Below are 11,599 nucleotides of genomic sequence, written 5' to 3'. Positions count from 1 at the left end.
ATGAATTACAAATCTAATCCTTATGAACTCAATAGCAGTTAATCTTAAAGCGAAGTAAGTAATTATTACTAACAATAAATTCTTTTATTTTTGATAAGTTATCATGATAAAATGCTAAGTTTTGCTTCTAAATTAAGTTTTTTTAATGCATTTGACTATTTCAACAATTTCACTATGCTAAAACGCTTATTCATTATTATTTGATTAACAGGTATTGGTTTTTGGTTAAAATTAAGTTTCTTCAACTAAAAAAGTACTGCATGACATGTAAAACGAGAAAAATTGGAACTACAGCAATAGAGGATTTGCCCCTTCTGCAAATCTTCTTAAATCAACAAAAAATGAACAAGGTAATATTTATCATACGCATAAAAACTGCATTTTAAGAATTAATAATATATAATTTAGCTCTTCAAAATGATTTGAAAGTATGATTTTAAAATTATTTCTGCCAAATTCATTTGACTCAACTTATTAAAATTTTACATTTTTTTGATCTTTAGAAATGAAATAAAGACAATTTAAATTATAAATTATGTAGATAAAGACAAAAAAATGAAGCAAACAAACTAGTTTCACCAGAATTAGAAGAATATTTTAAATAATGGGGTGCTTTTATTCAAAAAACAAATGGATGAAGTCAGTCAATAACAATAATAGCAAACACAAAATAGAGGGAGGAATTTACTCAATTAGAAATAGAATTTGCCTTATTTTAGCAAGAAGTTTTTGTCTTAAAGCATAGATTAAGAAGCGAGTTAAATAAATTCTGCATTAGGGAGCCAAATTCGAAGAATTTATTAAAAAAATAGATGCATAAGCTAACTTTCTTAATACGAATTTGATACAAACAATAGGTTTGTTTTGGGATCTTCAATAGATAGAAATAACTAAAAGCAACTACAAATTTAATAATAGCAGTTAAAAAATGAATTATTTGTCTCTAATAGAGCTTTCAATCCTTAAAGTACTTCATCTCATTATAATAAAAGTTAGAGTCCTAAATTCTAGCAAGCTTATAGAACGAGCAAAGGACTATCTCTCTATTAAAACGAAGAAATGTAGGGGGAGGAAAATAATTTTTTTGGAGATATAAGTGTTGAAATCCCTTCTAAATATTAATAATTAACTTCTAAATCTAATATAAATAATGCAAACAATACAAAATACAGATTTTTAGTACAGTAAAATTAGACACCTTCATAAAATAAATAGCTCACTAAGTTGACTGAACAAGACTCTTCTCAATTTACCCTTGTCTCCATTGAATAATTCTAAAACTCAAATCAAAAAGTTATATAAGATACATCCAATCCATTGAAATTTCATGCTTCTAATCCGTTTGTTTAAAAAAATTCTAAAAATAGTAAAAGATATGATGCAAATATAAATATTAACGAAGGGTTGACTGTTAAATCTTCTCATTCTCAGCATGCTAAAAGCAAGTCCCCTAATTCTTTTTTACATCTTCAAAAGGATCAAAGCTTTTCTCAATCAAAAAATTAAAAGCAAGATTAAGCTTTTACAAAAATGTATGAAAATAGTTAAAATAATCTGATAAAAAGCGAAATTCCAATAGATGATGGGCTTCACTCATTAAAGAACCACCTTCATAACACTTAATTAAAAAATATTAATAATGATTTATACTTACACAAGAGTAAATAAAATAGCCAAATACATGGTTCTATAGAAATTATCGACCTAAAATAAATAACGAACTAAAAAGAAATCAGCAATATTATTAGCAAGTAGCAATTAAATAAACAAAATACGATTTCATTGTATAATAGCTCGAACAAAGCTCTAAGATCTAACTAGTAAGAAAATAATTAAGCCGAGTAATCCACAATCATTTATAGCACTGAAAACCCTCAAAGATAAAAAAACGACTAAAGTCTTTCTGAAAAAAAATATTAAACTTTAGTTTGTAAAATGAAAGAATGTTTTGAAAAATTTTAAACAAATTATAGGCAAATTAATAAGCAGGCAGACAAAAAAGCTTTGAATAAAAAAGAAATCAGCTCATAAAATTTATAAAATTGCAATGAAATAACATCGCTTAGTGAGTATTTAGAAAACTAAGATATGAAACATCTTGGATTGCAGGATTCTAAAGACAAAAAGAAGCCCATTAACAAAAAATTATGCAACATAGGTTTAAATATGATACACCGACTATTCATAAAAAAATACGGATAAAATCTACTTACATAAATGAAAATTTAAAAGTAGATTGATAATTATTCTACCAAACATGTAAAAAACGGATTTTGACAAATAATTTAATTAATAAATTATTTAATTACTATTTATATAAAATTTTAAACAAACAAAAAATTAATTAACAGAAAGAATTTGGGTAATAATCAATTTTTCTAATATAATAATAAATTAACGTATTTATTTTTCGGCCTTTAAGACATATTAATTAACTAGCCAATTAATAAAATAATTCCCATTTACATCTACATTTAATAAATAAAACAAACACAATTTTATTTATTGAAGAAATATAAAAACAATTTATTGTTCAAATATTCAATAAAATTAATTTATTCATTGAGTTATAATTTAATAAGTATTCTTAGTATCTATCTATAATAATTAAATAATACTATCTATAATTATTTAACTAGTTAATGTAATTAATAATCAATCATTGTATTTAATTATTATAAATATATTCATTTTTTCTTACATTGTCTTATTAGCTATCTCAATTCCTCTTTTTCGTTGGCAAAACCTTCTTTTGTACTTATAATGTTCTGTAAAATAAAATAAAATAAATTTTATATTCATATTTTTGAAAAATTAAATAAATTTACTAAAGCTTCTTGATAGTGCTTTTGAGCTTCAAAGTATTTATTTATTGCTTTAAACGATTAAGCTAAAAAGTTATGAATCTTAAACTCATATTCTTGAGACTAATGCAATGTTTAACTTATGCTTAGCGCATCAAAATATGCCATAATTGATTTCTCATGTTATTATAGAATTGAATAAGTACTAGCTAAATTCATATAAACTAAAAATAAATTCTATTGAATCTACTAATCGTCTACTTGTTTTGTACCATTATTTATCTTCAATTACTTCAATATATTACTACATTTTTATTGTAAAATATTATTAATTAAAATCAATAAAATTCTTCCCTCTATTTAATATGCTAAAAAACAAAATATAAAAATAATTATAAAAGCTTTATTTTCCAAGGGAGGTTTTATAATTTTTAAGAAGATAATAGAATGAATGAATACCTTGCAATTAAATATCCTTCTAAAGACTATTGTATGAAATTATGCTATCTTAGAATATTACTCATTTCATTCAGAACTTAAACGCTGTCTAAGCTAAGCTTATTTTCAGTATTTTTTACAATATCAGAAAATACAACTTAAACTTGAGTAGTTGATTGAGTAAAGTTACATGTGAGATAAATTATATTCAGCAAGATACATAAACAATTAAAATGGTCTGATCCAAATATTCCTGAAAACCTTTCAAAAGCTAATTTGTAATTCTTGATTGCTTCATCAATTTTTTAGTCTTTCTTAGCAATTTCTGCAATGGTTAAATAAGAATTAGCACTATATAAATTGAATAAAGAGAGATGCTTATCCAGAATAGATATGCAAGTGCCTAGTCTTTAAATAGCTTTTACACTATTATTTTGCTTATGGTGACTTTTCCCACAAAGAAAATATCCAACTCCTGTTATTTAATGGTATTATCCAAATAAATGAGTTTTTATCTAAAGACTCTATTCAAACCAATCAGACGATTAATCATACTCTTATTTTTCAAAGTATAGGTTAGCTAAATTATCTATGCACTACAATAATAATTCTTCTTTCACTGTTACTGAATTGGTTTCTACTGTTCTTAAAAATTTTATTATTTTTTTTGACTCTTCAATTGCTTCATTTTTCAATTAACTGAGTATTAGCATATCTATTAAAGACATTGATAAATCTATATCTCTATTTAGTATTAAGTATTATAAATATTGTCATTCATTCATTCAAAAAAATTAATTTAAATAATTAATTAAATTAATAATTTTTTGATAAAGATTAAATAAATCTATCTGTATTATCTTCAATTATTTAAATTTTACTCATAACATTTTAATTGTTTTTTTGAATTCAAGCCAAATAATGAATTAAATTATCATACTTAAAAAAAAGCTATTTATTTGGAGAAAAAAAAACTTTTTAAACATTTAATATTTTTTAGAATTTTTCAAGTTGAAGTTAATGAATACTTTAATTGTAATAATGTTTAATTAAAATCTGAAAAATATGTAAATATTTATTAAAATTTTATTTATGGCTTGAAATAAATTTAGATTAAAAAATAAAAGAATCTTCTTACATGGAATTCATTTTTGATTGTATTATTTTGATATACTTACAAGCATTTTAATACTCTTTCAGTTCTTGGCAAACTTTAGCAAGTTCTCTGTAGATATGAAGTCCAAATTTATTGTTTAAATCAGAATAAATTCTAGCTATTTCAATATTTAAATTTGAGAATTCTTTTTCACAAATGTTTAATTATTCTTCCATTTAAGTTAGATAGTATTTTTACTACTAAAATTATTTTATTTTTTTACATTCACATTATGCCAACTACCTAAGAGTAAAAGAATATTTAAATAAATATGAGTCATTGAATAATTCTTCTCTTAAAATTTCTTTTAATCCTCTTTCACAGTATTTAACAGCGGTATTAGATTATTGTAAACCTTATTAAACTCTAGCATTTAAGTAATTTATGTAACTATAATTAAAATTTTCAAGATAAACAAGTACATTTTATTTTTTTTAAAATCTAAGTAATTTTACATTCTTTAAGGATGATTCAGTTCAAATGTTTGATAAATGTAAGATTCTATTTAAGTTAATAAAGATTATGCAAGCTCATATTCCTAATTTTAAATATGCTAAACGCATTACTTTTCAATTTCTTCCAAGTTAAACTAATGAACACTATTTCAAATAAATAAAATAAAATAAAATGAAAGAAAAATATTAAATTTTACTCGCTTTTTGAAGTAACGTTTAAGTTCATTGATTAGGATTTATTATGGCCTGAATGCTTTTTGGGTATATTTCTATAATCATATCCATTGAACTTGTAAGGGTCATAAATAAATCCTTTGCTTTTAGCATAATTTTCAGTAGATTTGTCGAAGGGGGAATTTAAGTGAGAACCAAATTTTATTGGGGAATTTCCAAGAGAATCTAGCTTAATTGGTGATTTTGTAATGCTTTTGATTTAACTTATTGGTGATGTAACATCGCTCATTTACAAATTTACTAGCTAATTATGTTGATATTAGTCTTAGTTAAAGTTAAAGAATGTAGGTTATGCTGGATGAGCAATTTTATATTTACTTTATTAACTATTGCTGTTTTAAAAGCTCATTGAATTTGGCAGATGTTGCTAGCAGGTGTGACATTAATTACATGCATCGTTAGAAGTTTGTTCATATTTATTTGGAGATAAATTCTTTTTAACATTATTATTATCATGGTAAGTTTGTTTATTATTTTTATTTATTTAGCTTTTGATCTAACGATAACTTGAATTAGCATTAGGTTTTTCATTAGATGAAGAGTTTAGGTTATCTATTTCACTCGAAGGAGAGTAGTTTAAATTATTCATTATCATTTCATTTCTTATTTTAGCATCGTTTCTCTAAGAATTACTATTTAAGTAGTTTTTCTATGGAGAATACATGGAATAATTACTGTTATTTTAAACCTGCCTCATGCTGGTATTAGCATTGGAAAAGTCATGAGACTTTTTCATTTATTTGTTATTGTTACTTAGACTTTTTTTAACTTAGTTTTTCATTTATTAGTTGATTTTTCTCAGGTTTATCCCTTTCATAAGTGCATTTGATGGCATGTAAGTATTTTCCTTGGGTTATCGTAGCACAGGGGACTTTTATTTAATATAATTTTATAAAATATTTTATTCTTCAATTTCTAATTCTTCATAATCTCTTTTCTTTTTATCAGACATTTATTAGTATTCCTGAAGTTTTTCAATGAAATCAGGCTTATAATTTGCTATTTTCCTTTAATATTTAGCAATATTGTATTCATTATAAGTATGGTGATCCATTTAGTGTATTTGATCTTACCCTTAATTTTATTTTTCATTTAAGATATTATTCAGCTCAAATTAATCGTTTTCATTCCCTTGCTATCTCCTTAAGTATCTATTTAGTATTGCTTAAGACACTGGCTCTAGTTAAGGGGTTTTCTAATCAAGTTAATTTAAATAATTAATTAATTTTAAAATAGATTTTTTATAATAAATTTTTTTAAAAAATTACATAAGATAATTCACCTGAATTTTCATTATAATTTTGCTCTGATTTTGTCTAATCATTTTCAATGGTTTGCCCTAATTCCTACTCATTTTGTAATTTCTGTTTTCTTTCTATAAAATTATACCTGTATTCATTTTTTTAGGATGGTAAATCTTGGGTTTTTTAAATTTAGCAATTATCTTGGTAGTTATTTTAATTTCTATCCTAATTTTGGTAAGAGTATTCATCGTTGTATTTTTATTTATTTATATGATTTTTATTTTAATTAGTTGGAGTTCTGTGAGATTAATCGTCATCTAAACATTCTTTATAGTTAGAAATACTCTAAAAATTAAAATTATTTTAAAAAGTTATTTAATTTGTATTGTTATCATTATTTATTATAGGAGATCCTTGTTATTACCTTTTTAAAATTTCCTCATAATCACTATTGTTATTGTTGTTATAGTTATTAATCGTTAAATATTATGGTTTATATCTTGGACCTTTATCTATTGGAGATATTTCTGAATAAAAATACTTATTTTACTCATTTGTATTCTGCTTCCATTCCTTTGCTGTTTTAAAAATGTCTTCATCTTTTTCCTTTTTAGTAAAGTCATACTTATTTATTTCTTTTTATGTATTCAGTGGTTGCTATTATTAGGAAACATAACTAAGTGACTTTTGATTTAACTAATCGTATTATTAGTTACCTTATTAGTTAATTTATTATCCGTTTAGAATGTAGTTTTTTTCAAAATTATCTGAAGCATAATGCTGATTATTTTTAATTTCATTGTTATCTTATTACAATGACTAATTCTATTAGATTCCTACCATAGTTGGATCTGTTAACTTCTTGAATAGATCAACTTTCAACCTATTTTTAATAGTTGAATCATAGCAATCCTTAGCTCCTCTGGGCTATGAATCAAACAAATTATTTGTTTAGTTATTTTTATTTGAGCTGTTTGAATACTCAAATAGCTCTTTTGTATTATTTCCGGTAATTGAACTTAGCTACTTTTACCTATTTTCAGGAGTTTATTATGACTGAGTGCTTAATTACTTATTAAATTGCAAATTGTCCTCTAATTTCAAGTTACTTTTTTCGTTTTACTGGTAGTGTGAGCTAGAAGGGTTTTTACTCATAATTAATTGCTTTAATTATCTGTAATCTTCGCTGTTTACCCTTACATCAGTTCTGTGTGATGATGCCATATCTTCTTGTTCTATAATTTCTTCATCCTAAACTAGCATGTTGTACCTTTCAGAGTTAAGCTATTCTTTTTATTCTAAAAGATTAAGCATATATAATTACTTCTAAGCTACTTGAGTTGCACTAGCATTTGATAAAGTGCTTCTTTTAGTCAAATCTAAACTTTCTTTACTCCTATATGTATAATTTTCATCTAAATTACTTGGATTTCTCACTTAAAAGGTCTCATTCGAAACATGATCATCTCTTTTTGACATAGATTAAATCGGTGTTATTTATTAATTATTTTGCAATTCTTTGCTCTTATTTTAAATCTGATTTTAAGCATTATAAATCTAATAAACTTACTATTTTGCTTAATGATTTTCTTTTATAAAGTTATCTTTGTTTTATTCTTATACTTCATCTAAAGGTTATATTTGCTCTTATAACTGCTATTATTGTTATTATTACTGAGAATGATGAGAATATCTTATAGAATTTTAATTTTCATTTTATGAGGATCTGAATGATTCCTTCGAGTTAAGCGAATCACTGTATTAAATTTAATTATTTGAGTATTGCCTTTCTTAATTTGAAATCATAGAATTAGCTTAAGAATTATAAACATTCTCAGAATCTCTGTAGCTGTTTGATTGATTATCATTTTACGGAGATTATTTAATTCTTTCAATCACAATTTAATTCTAAGCCTATTTAGAAGATGCTTAAGATTAATTACTCTAATAAGTTTCTTTTATTTTTTAGCTTTCATCTTGCTTTTATTGCAGAATTATATTAGATTATTGTTTTTTTATACTAGTTGAAAATAATTATTGGCTCATTTAGACTGGTAATTGATACTGCATATCTAAGTTTTTGCTCTACTTCTATTCATTCTACTTTTCTTATTTAAGTGAATTGTAATTCTCAGATCTTTATGAATTAGTAGGTGTTTAGTTTTTACTTTGATTGTTAGATAGACTATCTTTATATAGCAAAACCTGCTACTCTTGATGCATTTCGCTTTATTATTATTAATGTTGTTATTTTTTATCTTCAAGTTCCTTCTATTGTTTTTCTATAATATCATGCCCATCCTCATCCCCATCCTATTTTTCTATCAAAATAATCATTAAAATAATTTCTACATTGAAAATTTGAAAATTAAAATGAAATTTTAGTTTCAAATTCAAACAAAAAACACACAAAACTAAATTAAAATTAAAATTTATTCTTGATTTAAAAATATTCTAGATTTTTTAGAAGTTTAAGCATTAAATAGTGTACCTGTTACTAATGATTCAATGTATTAATTTTATTCATCCTCTTATATATTTTCTTCATCATAGAATTATTCTTCTTATTAGTTTTATTTGCTAGCCATTAACTTATTTGATTCTCTTTGTAAATACTAATTAAGAACATTTCTTCCTAAAGTGTTATTTCCATTTTCATCTAAATCATCCATTTCATATTCCTTTTCATAGTCAACTTCATTTTGATGATAATTCTAATTATATTTCTGATCGTAATGCTCTTAATTTTCATTTTGATCATTTTATGTATGATCTTGATCATAATATTAATCTTCCTGTTCCTCTTCATCTTCTTATTCTTAATAGTCCTTATTCTAATCAAAATTTTCATGCTATTATTCTGCTGAATCTAATTAATTTTATTCTTATTCTTCCCCCACATCTTCTTTATTTTCGCCCATTTAATGTCTTACATAATTCTAAATATTCTAATTTTATTAGTTTTAGACAAATAGCCTTCTTCTTGGGTCGATCTGATTAAATTGATGAATATTTTATTAATTTTAACCTAAGCAATTCTATAAAAATTATTCTAAATGCTACTGCTAATCAAACTACTATAAACCCTAATTCGGATGATTAAATTAATGCTCTTGCTACATTTATTGTTAATTTTTTCTTTAGTATATTTCATATTCATATTTGTAAAATCGTGAGTCACCTCCTGACACAATTTCATTCTAATTTAATGTACTACTACTGTTTTGGGTGTTCTTTAAACTTTGCTTGCTTATTGATTTATTCCCATAAGAATCTTCTTCTAAAGAATCACGATATTTAAGACCAGGCATTCTCTCTACTGAATCCATTTAAGATCCAGAAGATTAACTATTTACTTACATATTAAAAATATAATTTATTAGTATTTCTAAATTAAAGGATATCAAAAAATAAATCTTATTTTAATTATCAAAAGCTGCTGATGATGTTTTTTGAATCAACTTTGATCTAAACTGAATGATAGTAATTGATTTATAATTTTAAAATAATAAATAAATAATCTATATAATTTAGCATTTAATTAACACAGAAAGATAACTCTTTAAACAAATGTTAGTTAATTATTTTAAAATTATGTAAATCAAAAATTATAAATGAAAGCGAAAACTAAAATATCTATTTCATTTCTAATTAATATTTAATTAATAGTCTTTTGTTCCATTAATATCTATTTAATAAGCTTTGAATTTAACTTATTGAAAAAATAAAAGAGGTTTAAATTTTTTTGGATGCTGAAAAGCTAGAATTTTTGCAATTAGATTAATTTAATTTATTATTTTATTTTAATTTTGATAATAAAATCCTTATAATAAATTTTTAGATTTGAATACATAATTTTAAATATTAAATTTAATATTAATAGTAGATTTTTATTTTATAATAAAATGCTTTATATTATAAAATATAAAATAAATTATTAAAAAAACAAATAATTTCCAAATTTTTTTATAAATTATGTAAATTTTACTATTTTTATTTGATTTCAAGTTCAATAAAAATAAATTAAAAATTTTTTTATAATTAATAAAGTTATTATAAAAACTAAATAATGTAATTTAAATTATAAATTTTAATCTCAAAATAAAAAAGCAGGCTTTTATATTTATTTCATTAATATAATTTATAGCTTATCTAGGAATTAAATGCTTGCATCTCAGTGTCTGCAAGAATTTAATTCTTGGAAGTGCTATATTTATATAAAATTTATATTTTTGAATTTTAAAAATATATTTGGATGATAAACTTGGTTTTTAAATTCAATTTAAAATATATTTATTGTAATATAATTCTTATTTATATAAAATATTGTTGAAGATATCTTTTATTTGAAAATTTTGATAAAAAAAATTAAATTAAAATAATATTAATATAGTCTTTTTGAATTATAAAAATTAATTATAAAATATAATAGATTAATTTATCTATGATTATAATTTAAGATTAATAGTAAAAAAATATTGAAGAGAAATATCATAATCATTTAAATAAACATCTTAATCAATAAATATACTTTTACTTAAAATCGAAATATAAGTGTAATAAATAGATAAATATTATTTTCAAAATGAATATTTAGAGTATTTGGCATTTATTTTTCATTCTTATTTTAATTTATGGTTTTTTTAAGAAACAGAAATAAAAAAATTTAAATTGTGAGTAATTAAAAAGTATATACAAAACTTTTAAATTTTGATATATTTTAAATGATAAAAATTAACTTTGAAAAATTTTCAATTAATTAAATATTGAATAGGTAGTTACAATTTAAATAAAACTATTATTTTCAAATTGTTTGTTTGTTAGTTTATTTTTTTTTGGTTTAAATAACAATTTATTAATAATTTTATTAAATGATTAATTCGGATTGATTTTTATACTAGAAAAATATTTTATTGAAGAACTGATTCACTAAGTTATTTAATTCCCTAATTTAAAATTACTTATTACTTGTTAAGCGAAAATACTTAATTTAGTGATTTAAGCAAATAGTAAACTGCAAAATAAATTTAATAAAAAATCTTTAGAGTAGAGGGTTTGCGCTATATAAAACTTCTTAATCAAACAAATGAATATTATTTCAATTTAAATGAAAATTAGTTAAGTTAGACTGGAATTTATTCGTTTTATTATTTATGTATATACGTAGCGAAGAAATTCCAAATAATATTCTAAAAATTAAGCGAATATTTAATAATATATATGTATATATATGAATGTGTATGTGTATGTGTGAGTGTGTTGGTTGAT

The 11,599-nt window shown here is 22.5% G+C and overlaps 2 protein-coding genes across 2 annotated transcripts; one reads left to right on the top strand and one right to left on the bottom strand. All coding sequences in view use genetic code 6, as the record gives it.

Annotated features, from left to right (window-relative positions):
- On the top strand, positions 1–2,277 carry TTHERM_00655950 (hypothetical protein; the record flags this gene model as incomplete). The annotated part of the gene is made up of 3 exons (XM_001032226.1): positions 1–54; positions 212–350; positions 542–2,277. The coding sequence occupies 3 exons, from the start codon at positions 1–3 to the stop codon at positions 2,275–2,277; spliced, it is 1,929 nt and encodes a 642-aa protein (XP_001032226.1).
- Positions 2,278–2,687: 410 nt separating this feature from the next.
- On the bottom strand, positions 2,688–9,807 carry TTHERM_00655940 (tetratricopeptide repeat protein; the record flags this gene model as incomplete). The annotated part of the gene is made up of 8 exons (XM_001032225.2): positions 8,823–9,807; positions 6,356–8,652; positions 5,051–6,282; positions 4,854–4,997; positions 4,381–4,788; positions 3,264–3,986; positions 2,829–3,108; positions 2,688–2,768 (listed from the first exon to the last, which is right to left on the bottom strand). Exons 1-8 carry the CDS (start codon positions 9,691–9,693, stop codon positions 2,688–2,690), a joined length of 6,036 nt encoding a protein of 2,011 aa, XP_001032225.2. The 5' UTR covers positions 9,694–9,807.
- Between the last annotated feature and the right edge of the window lie 1,792 nt (positions 9,808–11,599).

This window comes from Tetrahymena thermophila, assembly GCF_000189635.1.
Source record: "Tetrahymena thermophila SB210 genomic scaffold scf_8254435, whole genome shotgun sequence".
Classification (NCBI taxonomy): Eukaryota; Ciliophora; class Oligohymenophorea; order Hymenostomatida; family Tetrahymenidae; genus Tetrahymena; species Tetrahymena thermophila.
The sequence above is the reverse complement of the archived record's forward strand: the minus strand, read 5'-3'. Positions and strand labels throughout refer to the sequence as shown.